Source organism: Protopterus annectens, chromosome 12.part0, assembly GCF_019279795.1.
Source record: "Protopterus annectens isolate FY-2018-M chromosome 12.part0, PAN1.0, whole genome shotgun sequence".
NCBI lineage: Eukaryota > Metazoa > Chordata > Ceratodontiformes > Protopteridae > Protopterus > Protopterus annectens.
Window position 1 is genome coordinate 125,920,191 of NC_056746.1, and position 22,996 is coordinate 125,943,186.

General features: G+C 35.6%; 1 protein-coding gene across 1 annotated transcript in view; it reads right to left on the reverse strand.

Moving 5' to 3' along the window:
• Positions 1 to 22,996, reverse strand: part of XYLT1 (xylosyltransferase 1) — a 1,579,383-nt gene that overhangs the window by 272,880 nt on the left and 1,283,507 nt on the right. The window contains exon 6 of the mRNA XM_044089152.1: positions 1,338 to 1,554. Within this exon, the coding sequence (XP_043945087.1) occupies positions 1,338 to 1,554 (217 nt within the window). The remainder of the gene's footprint in view (positions 1 to 1,337; positions 1,555 to 22,996) is intronic.

Here is a 22,996-nt window from a genome sequence, read left to right on the forward strand (position 1 = left end):
CTTAATGCAGCAGTTCAAGGGGAGAGCATGTGGCTAATTAGCATATGCCTCTCCCCTGGAATGCCTCATTAGCATTATGCATGACAGCAGGCACAGCTCACTGCAGTAATGTATGCCTTCATACAAAAGCACTGTGGTAGCACTGCCTCTGAACACAAAAAAGTAACTGCAAGGTGTACAGCCCTTGGACATCTTGCAATGATGTTTAAGAAAATCAGAATTCACATTTCAATTTTAATAATGTACTTAGGGTTATAAATAAATCATAACCCAGTATATGAATTATGAGCTCTAAAAAACTACTAGGCATAATAGCATCATGTTGAATCCTACAATAATTCTGTGTGGGAGCAGATGTACACCCATTGGCAATGCTGAGCACTCCTTGGCAGGCTTCCAATGTCTGATGTCTCAGATTCAGGAGTTGCACTTCAGGGCCTTCCCTCAAACAAAGTTCCCGTGGCAAAACATCACCAGATCCCACACTCTGAGGTGGGGCAGCTGTCCACATCCTTCATTGCCCTTGTCGATAATCAAACCTGAGCCACACACAGCACGGTCAGACAAAATATCTTCTCTGTGTAGCTGGCTAAATTTTATAGGTGGCCAAAACTCAGGATCCCTGTTTCTACTAACTTATTCTGATAAGAGGTTCCTAGAAACTGGAGAGATCTGTACTATAGTATAAAATATTATGTGATTCCAGATGACTTTGTTTCAGAATCCTAATGTTTGAAGGGTTACATTTTATCAAAACCTAAACTGACAGTCAATTCCTCCTACTGTTAAATGTTTAAAATAGCATTTAGAAAGCATTAACAATATAAAGTTAACCATCCAACAGTAGGATTTTTTGAAGAGATTTGTGTGCCTGCATTTCCTAATGCAGGCACTTTGCCATCACATCCAGGGTCTGAAAGCATACCAACTATGTACTTGCACAACCTCAGTCTAAAAGGATACTTTGGTTTTCTGCTAAAAAACAACTTGCACATTCATTTCCAAGTGCTGTGACCTCAGAGTTAGTGTAGTTGGAGATCACGGTGGGGGGGGGGGGGGGGAGTATAGTCTACACCATAAGGACTGCAGGTCCTACAAAGGAAGTCAGTTTCCTGTACTATAACAATGATCATTTCAATGTCTTGATGACTTAGATCATTCTCATTTTGATTTTTGTCAGTTTGGGTAGGTTTCGGTGAATATTAATTCAGCAAAACATTAATATTCCTTTGTTTATGCCTTATGAATGATAAGTAATCAAATTAATTTGCAAAGAGATGTACAAGATAGGCACCTCATAAACATGTCTTAAGGTTGAAGTTGTAAAGATTATTTACCTCTGCTGGTAGCAATGTGTATGCATAGAACCTCTTCATTTTTGTCACAAGATCATCAGTAGAAAATATAACATATTCTACAAACTTCCTGTTGAGTAAGAACCAGTCAGAGCCTCCATCAACGGAAATGCCTTCTGGAATTTTTCTGTCACCAAGGCGCCACATGTGTGTGTCACATTCAAGAAACAGTCGATCCAGCCCTTGCTTTCTAATGAACCTATGAACAGAAAATGTCAAAGATAAATCCATTATATTTAATCATTCACGGTCTGTGTCTGTGTCTGGTAAACAACCTAACAACATTTTTAGAATAATAAACAAAATGCAAAATGTCCAGATATCTACAGCATTAATCCAATAAATTTCTCCTCTTTTAATTTAGGTTGCTATTAATTTAATTACAACATTCAGTGTGGATAGCTCTTTGTTGTCCTCTATATTACACAAGAATTGGGACCTGTTCAAGTAGGTGGTTCTCCTAAAATCATCTTCAGACGAGGTTGCAATATGAAAAATTTGCTGGAATCCAAACACCCTAAGATGTCTAAACATTTGGGGATGTTTAAATGTGAATCCTGTAGGTTTTGTAGGTTTATGGACGTGGGCAGTACCTTTGATATTAACGGCACTGTCTGCAAGTCAAAAAATAGGTATAACTGCAATTCTAAATTCGTAGTTTACCTAGTGAAATGCCAATCCTGCCTGCTATATTATATTGGAAAGATGGAATGAAAGTTCCATGAATGAGTGTATTTACATCAATACGCTATTAGTAAACGTAAAACAGATAATGCATAGGCTAAGCACATTAAGTTAGCAAAGGACCACTGTTTTATGTTTAGGGTTATCGATCAAGTGATTCATGATGAAAGGGGAGGGCTGTCCTCCTTGAAGTTGGACGAGCTTGAGTTGTTCTGGCAAATCCACCTTAATTCTTGCAATTACCCTGCTATTAATGACGCATGTTCCATAAAATGTTTATTAAAGCTTAAGAGTTTGTTAAGGTGAAGAGATTTAAGATTAATTGAATGTATATGTTTAGTTAGGTATAGGATTATTTGAAGTAGATCTTTGTGGCATTTTACATTACTTAGTTATGTATTTATATGTTGTATGCGCTTTTTATGTTGTAGGATTTGCATATATTTATGCTCTCATATATTTTATTTTTACCTATTTTGTATGCATTAGGATGGTGCATGTATTATTATTTTTGTTTAGATGGACTTTTAATAAGCTCGTGCGGGCACGATTCAGTGGACGTAGAGTTAGTTGGTTGCTAAGGGTAGGGATTTGATGTTGCCATGTTCCTGGACTGGATCGGTTCATTCACATGATATATGTTGTACTTTTTAAATGTACATAGTACTTGTAAATATTTCATCTGAAGACGTTTGTACATTGAGTCAAATGAAAAATGCTTTATTAAATATTTTCAGTACACTTGGTCTGTCTTTGGTCACGTTTTTTGTTTGTTACTATCAGTTCACAAGACATGCTCAGAAACTGAAACATGCAGCAACATAAATGCACAACACTAAAGCTATCACCTTATTTGACTTCACTGTCAGCATTCAGAATTCTTGGTATTTTGAACTGCAACAATATATGTATGTATGTGTGTGTGTGTGTGTGTGTGTGTGTGTGTATATATATATATATATATATATATATATATATATATATATATATACATATGGGTCTAAGACTATTCACTGAAAGCACATTTCACTGAAAATCAAATGACTGTGCACAAATCACTGAAAGCACACTTCACTGAAAACAAAATTTACTGAAGCACATTTCACTGAAAGTTATAAATGGCCTTTCCCCCACTGTAGTGTGACCCTAGAGTTAGAATATATAATAAGGGGTGTGTGGGTGGCACTGCCCCCCACATTGAGGGGTGTGGGTGGCGTAGCCCCTCACATTGGGGGTGTGTGGGTGGCATAGCCCCCCACATAGTTTGGATATATATTAAGTTTAGAAAAGAGTAATTTATCTAAATTGCAAGTATCCATGTGTATAGTTCAAAATATTTAAAATAGGTGGGGGCAGTGCCCCCCACACTCCCCAATCCCCCCATACCCCCCCTTACTATATATTCTAACTCCATGGTTGCACTACAGTGGGGAAAAGGCCATATATAACTTTCAGTGAAATGTGTTTCAGTGAATTGTGTTTTCAGTGAATTGAGCTTTCAGTGAATTGTGCACAGTCAAATGTGTTTCAGTGAAATGTGCTTTCAGTGAATAGTCCTAGACCCATATATATATATATATATATATATATATATATATATATATATAGATATATATATATATATATATATATATATATATATAGATATATATATATATCACACACATCATACCTCTCAACTGTCCCTGATTTTGACTCAAATTTTAACCCTGTCCCTCTTAATCCCGCCTAAAACTAGTGACTTTTGGAGGAAAGGTGGTGAATTACACTTAATGAATAATGACAATAATTAAGAGTTATAAACTACTATTACTTCAGAAAATATGTATTAATTCATATGCTCTGATTCTGTCAATGTTTCAAGTTAATAGCACTAATATTTTAAGTGTCCCTGATTCTGTTGAAATTTGTCCCCAATTGGTTGTGAGGTCTGACACACATGCATACATGCATCCATCTGTATATACACACACACACACACATATATATATTTATATATATATATATATATATACTTGTATGCATCATGGTTCACTGCTAGATGCTTCTTTCCTGGCCTTAATAAGAAAGTAATCATTCTGTAATTTCCAAACTTTGATCCCACAAAAGCACAGGCAGAGTAGTCGCTGTAGAAATAAACTTATTTGTTACCTTTTTTTTCTTCTTGGCAAAGCTTGGGGTTTGCAATACTGTGTCCCTTATCATATGTGAGGGCTTCTTTTTATCTCTCTGGAGTTTCACAGCTTGCTGACTTTAACAAAGGCAGCCCCTGTAGCAAGAACAGTGACACTTTTTACTTCTAAACCTGTGTTGATTTTTTGCACAGACATGATGTTCAGCCACACAGACTCCTTATTGAGAAGACAGTTTTACATCGTTCTTTACCACTTGTGTAATACTTCAGTGATAGGGCAGCAGTAACATACTGTTTTGAGAACCGAGTTGTAAAAGTTGAGCTAAAGAATGATTTATTAATTTTCTAACTGGTAGACATCACTGTTTATTTTGGACATGTTCTTCTCAGCACTCCTGTTTAACAGCGCCTTCTCTCAGTAGTACTAGCTTTCAGCTAGGCATTACTAATTGATGTGCCTTTATATTCACGTTTACTCAATTTGTAACGATTAGGTATGTCAGAGAAATTCTGAATCTGTTCAGGGCATCAGTAGATAAGATAGTTCCCAAATCTGCCAAGTGTCAGAATGCCTTTCGCATATCCCTTATCTCCAAGACTGTACTGGAGATCTACATCTTTATTAACATTTTGCACTAATTAACACCCAGAATCTAACAATGGTTCTAACTACATAAAATCTATTTACAAAGGATGATACTTAACAACACATTCTGCCCTTTGTTCACAATAAATATAATGCATTATACTGACATTTGTCTAATAATATTTTATTTTGTCCAGTGTTTATTATATTTGGTAGTTGTTTTATTTGACATTGGGTTATTTTTTCTAGCCGCTACCTGAACTTCTTGTCTTCCAATACTAATTGCCCTAGTAGACTTCAACACTTACAGATCTTGCTGTGTGGGACCCCATCTGATCCCTATTTTCCATGCTCTGGCAGAATAGGAAGGTGCACCCCAACTTCTTGAAGTCTATTCTATGCTCGTGTACAGTTCAACACATTATCTCTTGTTGCCTTTTTCTGAGTGCACCTGGACATCTACAGTAGGTATTATCAGCACCGGCACTTCCTTTTTCTGGGCTTGGTCCCTTTTTTGTGCCCAAGGTACAGTACTTTGCATTTGAATGCAATGAACATCAATTGACATTTCTGACACTTCTTTGATATTATGTGCAGATCACTCTGCAGACTGTTCACTTTATCTCCTGCTATGGCAGGGTAAAATAAGAAATCATGTCATAAGACTGGTAAACATCCTCTGCTGCTTTCAAATGCATAGTACCCAAGAGGATGCAAGGTTTAGCAAGAAAGTAATAAAGTCAATAAGTCAGGAAGTGAAACAAAAATGACCTAAAATGTAACTTCTCATATCACCTTAAAGAACCAGATGTTTTTAGGCAGTAATGCACATACTTTTACTGTAATATAAAACCTCAGTCTTCTACAGTACCATACATCCACCGAATTTTGAAATGAAGGACAAAATGTACTCCAGTGTTTGCAGTCTTATTCAATCCTATTATGTTCTGTTTGGAAAGATTCCAAGATATTAAGTATATACCTGCACAAACAGCAAAGTCATCCCAGACGTATCATATTCTGGAATGCATAATTAGTACTTCTCAATTGTCTCTGTAAAAATGTGTTTGATGAACATAATCGTTTTATTTTTTTTAATAGATAATCTAAACAGTCTAAAACAAATTTCTGTATGCAACTACAGACTGCTAATTTCTGAAAAAATTGTAAGAAAAGTAATGCTGGAAGTGTAATTTGAAGAAAGTTAATTCTAATCCTGTGTAGTTCTCTGTGAGCTAAAAGCAGCTGTCAGTACAAGAATAAAAATGCTGCGTGTATGCTACATACATACTTCCAACTTTAGTTGGAATTACAGTACACAAAGCAATTGTTTAATTAGCGTAGCAATTATTTTTTGTTGCCACAGTTAAATTTGTAATGTTGTTTAGTCACAGAAAAAACTCAGAGCACGGTTGTGACCTAATAATATCATTTTATAATGTTTGATATTGTAGCAAAGTTTTGCAAGAAAGACTGCTGCAGCAATAAACATAGAAGGAGTAAACTGCATATCCTACATGGGCCAGCTCAAAGCCCTGTTACTATGTATTCAACAGATTGCTAAGAGGTGATCTGTATCTGGAATAAAAGGCGTCCTCCAATCCAGTACTGATGGATTTACTGCACATCAGTAAGTAAAATATCATCAGAAATGCTTGGTCTAGGGATCTAAACCTCTTCTTCTACAACATCAACATAATGGTTTGAAGGGATCAGAATATCTTGTAGTGGATACGAGTGCCCTGGAACTGATGCCATATCCACATAAAACAACATTCATCCCTGTCCATATTCAAGCGCAACTTGGATGTACAGATAGGAAACATAAAATATACCCCAGGACTGTCCTCTGTACTACTAACAGACAGAAGCAGCTCTTAAATGTTATATCCCATGTGTGGTTCCCCAAAAATTATCTGTGGTATGATCCCAGTTATTCTATTAGGGGTAATATATAATTATCAACCAGATGATGCATAAGGCCAATCTATAACCAAATGGGATAGGTAATTTTGAACACAAAAAGACAAACTGGCTAGGCCTAAAATGGCTGAACAAGTGTAGCTAGCCTAGTACTTACTAATGAGCCTATCAACTGACATGGAACTATGATCAAGACAGACACAGAAATTGAATTATAATAAAAAAAGCCATGTTTTAAGAGGAGATGTTAAGAAAGGCATAAATGAGCTGGAGTTCGACAGGAATTATTAAAGCAAAATGGAGAGCATCCACAAAATGAGAGTTGGAGTAAGGAGGGGAAAGTAACAAAAGAAGGGCCCGGACACAGGCTGCTAATGTCATTTGTCTGGCCAAACAGACCTAAAGCTGAAACCAACTAGACAAGTAAATGATGGGCATAAGACATTTTAATTATGTAGAGAAAGGTAGGTAATGGTAGCCTGAGACGAAGTTAATGTTGAGTGGAGTAAAATAAGTATAAAGGAAGAGGAAATTAAGCTGCTATTGATTATTTACCTCAATGCTTAAAAAAGGATAGGAAAATAAGAAACAAGGTTGGGAGAGGATGGTGACAGAAGAACGTTGGAGGAAAGAAATGTGACAAGTGAGGAAGTACCGAAGTGTCTCAGATGACCTCAGATCTATCATCCATCAGAGCTTGATGTCACCCTTCCTACTAGGGAAATGCTAAGAGATTTTGTAAATGTGTTTATTACACGAGTGACAAAAACTATACAGTACCGCCAAGGTGAGTGATGAGAACACAGAACTAGATTTCAGCAACAGTGATACTTCTACTTGACGGTACGTCCAGGAAGGAGCTGTGCAATTATACAGCAGTCAAACTTGCCTACATGCCAGAAAAGTGATGAGAAGAACTCTGTGGGGTAGCTGTTTAAATTCCTGAGTGCTTACTGCCTAGAAGTACAATCCATTTCTATCCCTATTTCACACCTAAGAACTTCTTGGTTGTGTAGTCCATCCAGAATTCAGTGAGATGTTTGACATTAGTGCATCCACCTTAGGAGTCTGGTATTTGAGCAGTTCCAGATGAAACTTTGAGTTTTCTTTAAAAACATATTACATACAATTCAGAGATTGTATGCATACCACTGCAAATGTCCCTGTTGATAGTCCGTTGGAAGTACTGTGTCCATTCTGAACACAGAGTGTTATAACACCAAATATAAAACTGAGGCATCACACACAAATGCAAAAGCTTTATGTGGTATGTGAGAGGTATAACCCAGTCATATGAAGAACACCAAGATGACAGTATGCACAGCATGATTTGGGGGATGTGGAATGAGCTAAAGTGGAGACAATTATGTATCTCAGAAGTTGTATAATGCATGGAGATAACACCTTTTCTGGACAGAGAAAGATATGTAAAACAAGAAAATGCTACAAAGGTAAAAACAACAGCACTTTAGAATATAGGGCGAGAAATGCAGTAAATCAAAACACAACACGCAGTGAACATATCGTGATCTCAGCCCATAAATTTCTTGTTCACTGGAAATCAGTTATTTCTTAAGTTCAACATTTTCATTTTTGCTAATATTTGAGTTTCTTTTCATCTACATTCTTGTACTCTCTCCTCTGGTATGGTCTCACTCACTCTGGTTTGAGTATTCAGCAGTGTACCACCTTTTCTGTGAAGGAATGTTTCATACATTCCCCCCCCATGCAGAACACTATTTCTCCGTCATTTCACGCCGTTCAGTTTATGAATCTTTATTTATGTTCTGAACAGATTCTTTCTCATGCAGACATCTATACAACTGAGACATTAAGACAGCTAATGGTTTCTCAACCCTTCTCATTCCTTCTACCTTAGCCTCACCTCTCTTTGTTTTCTAATTCAGAAAATACATATTGTAACTTTTCAGTGTCTCTTTATGTGACCCCATCTCACTATGCTTTGCACAGTATCTTTACTTTTAATTGTTGTGTCTCTAAAAAGGTGATCACAGTAAATTGTCAATTAAGTTTTACTCTGCAAACTCCCATAATGGGCAATACTACTCACTGCATACATTCTTATATTACTGTATTTGCCTGATATGTCTAGTGCATAAAATGGACAGCATATTTTGGATAATTCACTTTTTTTCTCAGTAATCTTTTTCTGTGTCAGGAATTTGTCATGATATGTCCTGTCTATTTTTCCACAGATAAATACTCTAAAATGGTACTACCCCTTGATATACATACAAATCTTTTCTTTTTATTAGCTATTAAATTTTTTGCATTTAAAAAGAAAACATCTTCTATGTAGCACCAAACAATTTAAGTACTTTTTTATGTTAGGTAGCCTAGTGATGAGAGCCAGCTTACTTGCTTAAGTTATCAGTGATGTGGGCTCATATAGGAGCCATGGTACCATCTGGTTGTTTAGCAAAAAACAGATAAGTAGATGACAGAGAGTCTTCCTGCTATGGGATGTGGGAATATGTTTCATCACTGTGGTGTCTGATGTCTGTTGATGTTCTGAGGAGAAACACTGGTGGGACAAACATGCATTAATGCACAAGCAGAAGATATTACAATAAAAGTGGATGTGACAGAGTCACAGGACATTCATGCACTGCGGTGAAGTAGGTCACAACATTTAGAGTCAATGCATGATCAACTTCAATGGCCTTTGACCCTCATTCTAGTGTTAGTCAAGTTACGGTCACACAGGTGGAAGGTTTTCTCTTTCCCCTGTCAGGAGAATGCACCTAGCAAGTGATGACACACATTGGGGTACACTCCAGTGGCCCAAGACTACATGATGAATGTGCCAACCAAGGGCAAACAGGGTCCAGTAACAACAGTAGAACCAAAAAGGGAATGATATCTGCAAATGAGTTATCTACTTACTAAAACCTATTTATCCACCACTGCAAAGAATACAAGTGATTTCACCCATATCAGACAGCTTGTTCTTGCAATGCCAGGGCAGTAATCTGTCACCTACCCAGGCAAAACAGTATGGCCACCCATGACACACAATCAAATACATCTTCAGTTTGTCTCACTTCCAGCAGCTTAGAAGGTAAAATACAATGCAGAAGAAAATATTATGAACTGCTGTATCAGAAGGTGGTTTAGTTCCCACCATGTAATTGATGACCTTTTGCAGGATTCATCCTCCTAAGCCCATAACACAAACTTTGATTACACAAGTCCTGTCCGTGAGTTTGAGAGTGTAACATAGTTACTGTAGGAATGACAGCATAGTCTTAAAACTGAATCAGTATGAGGGTTTCACTTTTAGTGGACCTCAGCCTCAAAAAAAAAAGTTAATTTCAAGTACTACCTTAAGATGTGCTCCATGTTCTCCTACAGGTAGGTAGAAGGAGACCTTTTATAAGCATTAAGCAGAGTTGAAATATATTCATGTGAAAGCAGCATTAACATTCGTTATCTTGTAATCAAAGTGTCTAATTAAGAATGAAATGCAAAGCAAATATATACAAACAAGAAAGGAACTATGTCTTTTTATTAATAGCTCTGCGATTGGTGCCATGAGTTAATGACTGTAGAAAAGGCAGAATTCATTTCACTCACAAAGCTGAATTGAAGTGGCCAAATTTGTACTCATGGGAAAAAACCCAAGTTCATGAATAGTGAAGTCAGTAAACATTAGGCTAAAAAATCTTTTGACAGAGAAGGGACTTAGTGTTTAGATACTGAAAGGCACTCGCTTGCTAAATGGCTACACTCCCAGTTTCTCTAATACTGCATTCATTTAGGAACAGATATTACCACAAACTGCCTAGTAAAGTCATCCTTTTTATTACCAACTTTGTAAATAAGTACAGTCAATATTTTACAGCATATGAAGACTAAAGTGTGCATTTATGAAAAGCCTTTCACCTTTATAGTTTAGTATTTACCAGCAACTCTGTTCGTAACTACCTCTCTCCCCACAATGCTACAATCCATAACATTTCTTTCATTAAACTGCTGCTGTGAGTAGGTTTATTAGAAACTATATACACTTCAGGGTAGGAAAATATTTAAAAGTAAATGTTTTGTTTGTTCTGCACTTCCTTGAGCATTTTTTTTTGGGGGGGGGGGGGTGAACGATATGTATTTCAGCCTTGGAAAATAAATAAAAGCACATTTTTATTTGCATTTCCACTTCTGAGTTCAAAGTTCTAACAATAACTAGAAAGTAAAAAAGCAAGAACAGAATACAATGCAAATGGAAACCCTACTTCCAAATAAGTAAATTACACAAAAGAAAAGTAAAAAGATTTAATGTAGCTTTGAACTAACATAGATAAGGAGCTTCTCTTACTTAATGCAGTGAAGAACTTTGTAGTAGTGCCTTACCCCCGAACAATGTAGCTGTGTTTGAGAATCTGAATAAAGCTGAGAACAAGAGACAGAGAGGCATTTAAGGCTTAAAGTTATCCTAGAACTGTGAATGTAAAAACATGCATGGTAGTAAATCAGACCTAAAGGTACTTTTCTTCCTTCAGCAGAGTCACCAATTAATGCTGCAGATCAGTAGCAGGTGCACATTCAAAAGTATCTGCTAGATGCCCATTTACTGCATTTTTATATGGCAGAAGATGAGACCATCTTCAGACAATCAAAACAATAAGGTATTTTATTGTATCTTCCAGATGTGTGAACCAGAGAAGACAGGCCAGGCCTCTTTGGTATCTGGGGCTTCAAGTGCATAATGTTACCACCTTGATAAAATGCAGTCCTAGCTACAGAGGTCACCTACACATCAAGGTGCAAGATGTTACTAAGAGGCAGGAATACCACTTCTCACTTAGGTCAAAAGTACAGAAGGGTGTCACATAATTTAATGCTAGCATACACTGGTCATGGTTTCCTTATGTTTAGCTGGATTAAGTCACAGGAAATGTTAACATAGCTAATATTTACATAAAGCAAAACAGATCACCAAGTCAATTCTGATTTTCCAAGGCATACAGCAAGTGCACCTGAAGGTCACTGGTGTAGCACTTAAAACCTAGACATTGTGTGAGAGGACATCTTCTGCTGGAAGCGCGGAAAACATTAGCAGGACAGGCAACAATGTTAAACCTTCACAGATTTTATTGTGTATGGAAAAAGATATAAGATATTCTTCACAACCTCATTTACCATAAAAAAATGAAAAGTAATATTGTACTGGTCCCTTTGAGTTTACAGCATATAGTTCCTCAGAAATACTTCATGGTCCATGGTATCAAAGAACTTTGAGAAGGTAACGACTGGACTTGAGTCACCACCTTTGGCAACTAGTAGCAGGAGTTGATTTACTTAGTGCCAATTTGGTACCATAGATCTGATAAAAACCTGAATAGAAAGACTCAAAGTGGTAGGCAGGTTCAGCAAAGTATGCTTGAAATTTAGGATACCAATGCTTGTCCCATAGTACAGAGGAATGAAACGAAGGCTATAACCCAGGTAACCAGTGTTCACATAGCAGCACTGCATACCTCTTGACCTATCAGTGCAAAAATCTGGACAAAGCCTGAAATTATGTGGGGGACAAAGGCCCAAAAATAGGGACAGATTTTAAATAATGCTCTTATAAACTTACAAAGTTGCTAGAAAAAAGGGTTTTTTATGTTAGCATGCATTTTCTGAAGGATATGAACTCTGAAAATCAAATGTCTATCACTATTGGTGACTTCAGTTCTCAGTAATTTGCCAGAAAGCTGGAATGTTATGAGGAACAGACCAAAAATATGACGCAAAATTCTACACATTTTGCAACAATCTGGACAGTTTAGAAATATGCAGCATGGTCAGTGGATGGGTCAGGGTGGTAGGGGATGGGCTTTAATGCTTAATACTAGCTTGTCTATCCTTGGAGGATGGAGCAGACAGGCAGACTGATTGGCAACCGCTACCTATCAGTGGGTGATTGCATACATAAAAGGCGGGCATGCTTGCACTGTTACACTTATGAGTGTACTGCCGAACTGGAGAGGTAGGCATGTGTGCAAGAGTGCATGCCTCTTCTTGGCCAAGCAGCCACTGTGGAGTGTGCACGCTGACTGCTAGTGCGGGGTTAGGCCAGAGAGGATGCTCTCCACTCTCTCATACTGGACCCTCACCTGCCAGAGAAATAAATGAGCTAATAAGACTCTTCAGGTAGGAAGACATGGGCCATATGGCTTTTGCCTAGTCTGGGATACCTTTCTCTAACATTTGGCATGATAAATGACTGAACGGGGTAAAGGAAGAGTTGTCACTGGACAAGTCTCGTAGCAGATAGTATGAAAAAAGTTTGCCATGTGGCTGTCTGCAGCCTCCATTGACAGGTGTGAATCATAATTACACAAGTCATCCAGGATTAAGATTTACTTCTAAAGGATATTCTTTGGCATCATTAAATACAATGCGTAATAAGATGAAATCATTGTGTAATGATGTTGGTTGAACTCAACACCCATCATTTTCCACTGCTATTTAAAGAACCTATACAAGATTTCAGATTAAAAGCACAGCCTTGTAAATAATCCTTTGCTAGGTATTCAAAATAAAATTACCAAAACAGAGCTTGGACAATGCAACAATATATGCTTCCATTACTTAGAATTAATCATGGTAGGTCAGTTTAGAAAGTAAACTTAACAGAGAAGTTTGATCATCCATTAACTAGAAACAGGACAAAGTCATCGCACTTACTTGACAAGGAAGTAAATATCCTTCGTGAATCAAGCAGAATGTAGTAAATCTTCAATCAGTTGAGCAACTTGGCTAGCTTGTAGCTAAACAAGGTGATAATTGTTTATAAACAACATTGTCTGTTTGATACACACTTGATAAACACAGTGATGTTAGCAGTGGCTTAACAGGTTACACACTTGCCTGTGGTGATGGAAGACTGTCTATTCCTGTCCAGCCTGTCTGTCCGAAGGCTGTCTATTCTCAGACCAGGAACTTGGCCTAATTTTCCACTACTGACACTGAAGTGTAGCATAATGGGGGTGGTGCACTCCTGAATGTGCTGTCCTTTGGAAAGGGCATTAAATCAAGGTTCCACCTGCTGACTAAGTTGGTTGTAGCTACTTGTTCATAGGCAATTTATTTGAATCTGAATAGTTAAACCTGTTTTGTGCAACCACTGCACTGAATGAGAATTCAGTCACTTTATATGACTGTCACTTTAAATGAAATGCCATTTGGCCAAATGTGTTTTATTGTTTTTATTTATTCTTTGTTAACTGTGTTAGTCTTACTAGAGTAGCAGCCTCTTTTCAGAGGAGACATAAATTAGTATTGAAACTACTAGAGGAAATTTGAATAGGGCATCAGGGGCCTTCCTCTACTTATTGTTGTGAGTGGGACCCATTTTGCAAGAGCACTTCCTGTTTCCATGCCAAGCACTGAGATGGCCTAGAAAAACAGGAAGGCAGATGGAGAGAGAAGATGATAGTGGAGTGGTGAGATAAATGGAGGAGAAAGAAAAAATCAAGACCGGAGAATGTGTGCTGGATTCTGAGGAGATGTTTCAAAGAAATCTGTTTGATGGAGATGAGTTGGCAAATGATGGATGTATAACTACAACTCTCCAAATGGGAGGGTTGTGGGATGATTTACTTAAAGAAATCGTGATGCAGAGTGAGCCAGAAAATGAGGGAGATGCTTCCTGGGGGACATTATGGAGAAAATACAAAAGGAGAATACAGAGACAATTCTGAAGATTAGTGGTGAGATGGAATAGAAAAAATATGCAGAGAAAGTAAAAGAAGGCAAAAGGGGAGTAGCAAAAAAGAAAAAGGCATAAGAAAATGAAATACAAAGTATGTGGTAAGGATTCAAAGTAAAGAAGACAAAGAAGTGGACAGGTATGAAGTGTAGGACAATTTAATAGCTCATTTGGGTGTAAAAGCTTAAGAGGTAAGATCATTTATTCTTATTAACAAAGAGACATTTTATGACATTATATTTGAAATTGTTTTTTCAATGAATTTGGTCTTGGAAAATATGAAAAAAGAAAGCCTATAGCCCATGAAATCTTTATTCAACAGGAAAACAAAAAAAAAATTAAATTTAAGTACAATTTCAAACAGAGGTGGAAAGAGAGACTATGAAAGAATATTTGAAAATTTTATGTAAAAGGAATACTGGACATTGCAAAATTTATGATAAAAGGGGGTTTACTGTCTGGTGGATGGGATTGTAACATTGTGTTAAAATAGAAAGAGAAAAATATATACATATACGAAGCATCAGAAATGTGGGGGGGCATAGGGGTGTCCTAAGATACTGAGGACAACACAAAACATGTTTTTTTGTGGAAAAGAAGGACATTTGATAAGTAACTGTGATAAAAACATGCTATATTTGTGGGGAAAATGTGAATTGAAATGTTATAAATCTAACAAAATTGGACATTTATGGATGGATTGTAAAATGAAAATAGGAGTAAGGAAAAGAAAAGGGAAGACGAAAATGAAGAAAGAAAGGAAACTTTAGAAGTAATAGGGACAGAAAAAAATAGATGGGAAAAAATAATAACAAGGCCATAGAAGAATGTTCTGAAATAAGTGATGAAGACAAACTGGAAGGTAGTAAAAGAAAAAAAAATAATTCTATTGGTAAAAGGGTAAAAGACAGAAAAAGAAAATTTAAAGGGATAAATACAAAAGAAAAAAAGGAAAGAAAATGGATGAAAAAGAATATATTCAGCTAATGACTGGGGGTTGGTATAACGGTTACAGTATTTGACTCACAGACACAAAGTGCAGTGTTTGATTCTCACTATTGGGGGGAACTGGTTAGGCTTTGAATGACCTATTAAGAAAGTTAGCCTACTAATTAGCTATGAACTTATGAAACCATGATTCTAAGGAAAAGGAAAAATGAACATTTTAGAGTGCTTTCTGTAAATGTAAATAGTATTAAGAATATAGTAAGAACATGGATTTGGAGGGGTGTAATACAAGTGTTGTAGATGTAATTACTAGACTTTTAACAAATGAAGAAAAATTACAAACAGAGAACCTATGGTGAGGAAAAATAATCTGGAATTTGGGAAATTAGTTAGTGTTGTCGCCTCACAGCAAGAGGTTCTCTGGTTTGATTCTTGGCTGGGGTGCCTTCTGTGTGGAGTTTGCATGTCCTCCCTGTGGTTGCGTGGGTTTCCTCCGGGTGCTCCGGTTTCCTCCCACATCCCAAAGACATGCAGTAGGTGGATTGGACACTCTAAATTGGCCCTAGGTGTGAGTGTGTGCATGTGTGTGCCTTCTGTGGAAGGTTGGGCGCCGGGCTGTCAACTCGACACTGTAAAACTCCACTGCCAGATGATCCACTGTGGCGACCCCTAACCGGGAAAAGCCGAAAGAAGAAGAAGAGATGTTCTGGAATAGCCATATTCTATAGAAATACAGTAAAGATATTAGATGTAACTATCAAAATGGGATAATTAACCATTAGAGATTTAAAATGGAAAGAACAAGTATATGAAATTATAACATTATATGCGTATAGTAATTGTAAAGAAAGAGAAAGCGTATTTCATCAAATTTTAGACTAAGTAGCTGTAAATATAAATATTACAACAGGAGACTTTAACTTTGATTTAAGAGGCAAGCAGAAAAAGAAAGGAAATGATATAAGAAAAATGTCAGGTTATAAGATGTGATAAGTTAAAACTTTGGGACAAACATTCATGGAATTACAAAAGGGGTATGTATAGAACAGAAATATATTTTTATAGTATCAGAAGGGTTAGGTATAGTAGAAGGGAAGGTAGCTGAAACAGGATTTTCTGATCATCTTGCAAAATGGCTACAGATAAAGTAAACTGAGGAATATATAAAAATAGTCAAAGGTATGAAAAGGATAAACAAGAAAGCATGAAATAAAGAAGGAAAGAGATTAGTAATACAGCTGTGGAAAGATAATATTACTATAAGAACATTTTATAAAAATTGTTCTGAATGGTGAATGATATATAAGGAAAAATATAACAATATTTTTACAGTGGCAATATGATGTGAGAAAAATAGTGAAAGAAAAATATAAGAGAGCATATAATGATGCACTGGAAAATTTAGAACATAATGATAGAAACTACTTTGACAAAGAAAAATAATTATATGAAAGAAATCAAGAAAAGAAATACAAGAATTGTTATGTAAGCAAAGATATTTTTTGAAGGAAAAAGAGAAGTATTGAGTTACTTAAGCAGATTAGTAAAGGGAGATGGTAGTGTAATGAGAGAAATATAAAATATAAAAGGAAAAATATGAAGAACTCAGGAAAAGATTATGAATAGGTGTAGTACACTATGTACGAGAAATGTTTTTTTAAAAAAATGAAGACAGTGGAAAGTAAAAAGTTAACAGAAAAAAGAATAAGTTGGAAAAGGAGATTTCTTCAAATGAGCTAGATAAAGTATAAGAATAAGTTAATATACATAAATATAGATTCAGCTGCAGGACCAGATGGAATAGATATGAAATGTATAAAAATTTAAGGGATTATCAAAAAAGTATTGTTTTTAAGATTTTGAATGGATAATTAAATGAAGGTTTTATGTATAAAGAATTATGTAATAGAATACTTGAATTCATATGGAAGTAGTAAGATAGAAAACACTTAAACAACTGGAGACAGCATTTTATAATAATGATTATAAAATCTTTATGGAAGTGATACAAAACTAAACTGTAAAATAATATGGAAGATAGTATATATAGTATAAAGGGGAAAGGTTGTCAAGAATTATTAATGATAGAGAACTTCTGGATAATATTATTAATAGAAAAGAAGAAGCAAAGACCTTAATAAGGCATTTGATACAATTGGATATGAAATATTATGGTCAATAGTGAAATACTATAACATAAGAGAGAAAATTAAGAAATTATGTATGTCAGTGTATAGTAATAATAAAGTAAAAATACTTGTAAATGGCCAGTTAGACCAAGAGGTGCATATGATGATTGGTGTAAGACAGGGATGTCCAATGAGTTGTACACTCTTTGCATTAGTTATAAATAAATGTGATAGTATGTGAAAAATAAAACTACAAAATGAAGGAGATGGGGCATGTAATACCTGAAGGGTTATAAATTCTAGTTCTGATGACATTATTATAATTGTAAAAACATTGCGTAAAAGGAATAATAATTTCCAGAAATTAGACTTTACAGGTGATAGGCATGGCTTTAAATAAAGAGAAAAATAAAGGTTTAGATCATATAGTGTAGATAGGGGGTATATATTTATATGTATATATTTTTCAATTAATGAACTTTTTGTGTTAGATATAAAATTTGGAAATAAAGATGTAAGTAGAATTCAATGGGGAAAACAATAGGGGAAATAAAACAAACCCATCTTTTCTGGCAAACATATAAATTATCATTCAGAAAAAAGGTTTATTTGGTAAATTCAGTACTCATATAAAAATAGCATACTTAGCAAGTGTATTTATGTTGCCAACAATATTTGAAAATGAATTATTGCATATATTTTTCATTTTTATGAGGTTCTGGATTAAACCTAGTAAAAAAGAGGAGTTTTGTATGTAAATAAAGAGGAAAGAGGTTTAGGGTTAATGAACATCTTGTATATGCTGCTTCATTAAATTTGTAGAAAGTGTTAAAGAGGATAAATGAAAAAGATGAGAGATTAGTAGTAAAACTGTATAAATACAAGTATGATAAAATTTTGGGGTATGGTAAAAAAGAGTTAAAGACTTTATAAATGGAGAAATAAAATGTTACCAAGAAAAAATATTTTTGTGGAAAATAAAAATTGATGATATAGAAAAAAGATAGAAAAGTATGGTATAGGAATGTAATGAAAAAACATTACTATGTAAAACCATTGGAAACCATTTGAAAATCTAAAAAAAATAGAGCTATAAAAATAAGAAGCAAATGATGTAATCAGAATGTAGAATGTTAAGATTTTTGTGGAAACTGGTAATAGACAAATTTCCAGTAAAAGGAAATATGACATACAAAAAAGTGATAAAATACGTTGACATTGTCAAGAAGGAAAAGCAGCTATGGAACACGTGTTTTTGAGGTGTAAAAGAGCAAAAAAAAAGTTTTGGGGAAAACTATGTAAAGAAGTTTTTTACAGATATAAAAAAGTGGACAAAATACACATGGATATGATTAAATTAAATATGGATATTATAGCAATAGAAGTAAAAATATGTTAAAACTATAGATAGTTATTTTATGCCATATTGGTTACATGGAATGAAAAAATAAACTAAATTATATATTAATGGGAAATGCAGTTTACAAAAATATTAGTGAAGTCAGATGGTGGTTATGGAAAAAGAAGTGGGGGGGGTCTATCTGTTCACTATGTGATATTCACTTTGAATGCTAATTGCTGAGTTTTGGCCTCTGTTTGAACACCTTTAGGCTCAACAGAATTTGCCAGTTTTTATTTGCTATGCTGTAAATCTATCTTTAGGTCACAGTGGCCTGTTTTCTCTTAATGACAACATATTTTTTTGCTCGGATTTGATAAAATGCATTACTGGTGTTTATTTTGAATGGAATCTGTATTTATGCATAAAGTGGAGAGCATTTAGTATGCTGCTGTGCTACATATTACAGGGACAACTCTATGTAGGAGGAAAGGCAGAGCACCATACTGATTTTATGCGTATGCAGATAGATGGAGGCCAAAATGTTTGCTTCTGAATCATGGTGGCTTAGTACTTAAGATCTCTGCTTCATAGCTTCAGGGTCCAATAGTCAATTCTGGTGTGTATAACCTGTGTGAGAGTTGCCATCTTTTTCCTGTGTCTGAGTGGGTTTTTTTCGAAGTATTCCTCTTTTGTCCCTTCTCCCAAAAATATGTGGGTTTGTCTACTCTTAATTGTCCATTTATACTGTGTTTACTCTGGTCCTTGTGATCTGTGTCATGGCTGAAATGTGTCCGAGATAGATGAGTTCACTTGTCCATTTAACAAATTAATACATCAAAATTCCATAGCACTACAGTGAACTCCTTTTCACTAGTGCACCTCTGTAACTGCAGTGCATTACAAATTCTGTAGAAGCCTTTTATACAAAGTACAGATATCCTGAATTGCATACAGGACAAATTCTGCAAATTTGATGCATCAAGGTGGCTTAGTGGCTAAGAGTTTTGCCTCAGTGCTTCAAGGATCAGTGGTTCAGTATGACCCATCGACACTGTCTACTTGGAGTTTGTATGTTCTTTTCATGTGCACGTTTTTTTTTTTTTTTTTTTTTTGTTAACTATCCATATGTACATTTGCCCTTGCTCTAGTAGCCTAAGCTGTGGCTGAAGAGGATCCAAGGTCAGTTAATTTATGTTGTTAACAACTGTGTGTTTAGAACACTTTTTAGTTTATCTTAATTTTTATTTTTAACAATAGTGTATAACTATGTCCCTCCCCCTACCACACATACACAAGATACACAGTAGCAAATACTGTGAAGCTTTTCTCCCTGACCTCCGCTGAAAATGGGTCTTTACCCATTCGGACTTTCCCAGTAACCAAATGTAAAATAAATAAACAAATAAATAATAAAAGGGTGAACATTTTGTATGATTGTAAAGGAAATTATGAATATGTATAAATATATTTGCATATCTAAATAGTTGGACAATTGTAAATATTTGTAAATATGTTGTTAATTATTTCTTTTTGTATGTAAAGAAAGGATTCTTTACATTGATCTGAGCTACCACTAACTTAAGTAGATGGGGTCTTAGTTTAACGTCTCAGCTGAAGGACAGAACACTCAGAAATGCAGTACTACCCCCCCATGTGCCACACTGCCAAGTTAACAATCAGTCTAACTGGTGTGGGAATAGAACCCACAGCTTTCTGCATCAAAGGCAAGTGTGCTACCTGTTGAGCTACTGATAATGTCACACATACTGGTGTTTGCTGCACTTCTTGTATAAGTCAGTAAAATTATGATCAGGGCTGGGAATAGTACTAAGGTTCATGTTTTGGTTACAATTAGGGTCAGGATAAGGTATAGGTTAGATTTAAGTTTAGGGTTATAGGCAGTGTGGGGTGTTGTTTTCCTGTATGACAAGAGGGAAGGGAGCTACATTCCACAAGAAATACCTTGTATACATATGTATAGTTTTGTAATTCTAGTGAATTTTTTGTTTAAACAAAATACTTTTCAGATTGTTTAATATCAAGTATCTAGACTTTAACAGGTTTCTTATATGACTGGCTTTAGACACATACACAAGGCTTAACCCTGTCATGTTTGAGGACTTTGAAATAGCAAATGAATTTCATTAACTTCAGTTGTACTAAACAGATCCCCTAACAACAGTACACATGTATGAGCATGCTTTGTGGTTCCTGCACAGCTAAGAGAGACATTTTGTAGTTATACATGTTGCAGAGGTTAGCATTGCCACCTCACAGCAAGAGGTTCGCTGGTTCGATTCTCAGTTGGGGTGCCTTCTGTGTGGAGTCTGCATGTCCTGTGGTTGCGTGGGTTTCCTCCGGGTGCTCCGGTTTCCTCCCACATCACAAAGACATGCTGTAGGTAGATTGGACACTCTAAATTGGCCCTAGGTGTGACTGTGTGCCTTCTGTGAAAGGTTGGGCACCGGGCTGGCAACTTGACACTGTAAAACTCCACTGTCAATCATGAGCGGACAGGTGATCCACTGTGGTGACCCCTAACCGGGAAAAAGCCGAAAGAAGAAGACAATATAACACCACATTAGACATTTGTTAGCAGGCTGGAATACAGTTTACTGGAAGAACATCAACACCTGCATAAATGTTCACTTCAAAACAAATGACAGTTTTTAAAAGCAAAGTATCAGCTTTCACAATTAGTTCAATACTGCAGTTACAACTGAAAGTCAGACTTGCTACAGCTCATTGCAGATTCACCGTACTAGTTTATTTTATTTTGTGCAGCTTTTCTCCCCAGGCATCTGCTAAAATGCATTAATTTGTCTGTCCAGTTAGATCATCTCAGTAAACAAATGCAATAAATAAATAATATTCAGCCTTAATGGAAGTAACTTCAAATGAGATGAACAGGAGGTGAGAATCAAACATTGGCAGAAGGAGACTGCAGTTCATATGCTTCTTCTTTCATTGTACAAAATTTGGTCTTGAACCAAGAGCAAAATGGTGAGAAATGTTATCCATCCAGATATGTGTGTAGTATTTCAGATTATACCAAATGCCATTAAAATAACAATCTCTCATTTTAGCCTTTTTTGTGTTCTTTTTTCCCTTCTTGACTGACCTAATTACCAAAAATATTCATATGGGCAATTTATGCATACACTGGGGTGGTGATATGAAATTTTCTTGCAAGTTACACAAACAATACACAGACTGTACAAATCATAACTTACAGCTTTTAAGAATGAGATACTAGAAATCATTCTTTATTAGCATGACTCTAATTTATAGTTATGTTGTATAAATTGAAAATGTGTAGAAGTGCTGATCTTGGTGCAAAACTACATTATTCAGGTACTCCATGTCACCTGGATGCAGGTAATATACACAATTATCTTGGGCAACTAATGTCTCAACTTACTAGAACACAAACTTGGACATATTGATAACAATCATTCAAGTTTTAGGGTACCCTGCAAGTTCCAGTGTTAAACTATAAATGGTTATGAAGTATCAGAATGAAATAAAACTGGAAATAATTGCTAAAAATAAGATAATATTTTCTACAGTCATGAAAAGCCTGTGGTATGGAGTGAGATGAAAGAGAAAAATGCTAGTAAAACATTTAATATTACTTTGTGAAATTCTCCCAAATTGCAGCTAATATATTAATTCAGCCACTTCAGTTACATGCCAAGTTTCAGTCTCTGTACTACAATTTATTATCAAAGGTTAATACCCTGGACAGATGCACATATATTTTACTCCCTCAGTTAGAACTAATTTTAAAGATGCATTTTTGGCAGCAGGCAGGGCAGCTGTTCATCTGTTCAGCCACATCATGGCTTAGAGTTTACAGCTCTCCAGATGTGCATCACGCTTTTATCACAACCCTCTGCAATAATCTAATGCACATAGTAGTAAATGAAACAAACTGCTAAGTCCAAGGACTGACAATTACTCTTTTGATTTTTTTTTTCTTGGAAAAATAAAGTTGCATGTCTGCCAGCTCACTTTAGTACAGTAAAAGTATTATATCATCAGGACAAAATAATCAACCAAAATACATTTTATTTGGTTGTTTTATTTCTTACATCTAAAATATCAACATCTTTTGTTAGCAGAATAACTGGGTCAGAGTAAAATAAACATTTTAGTTTGCAAAGGGGACACAATAA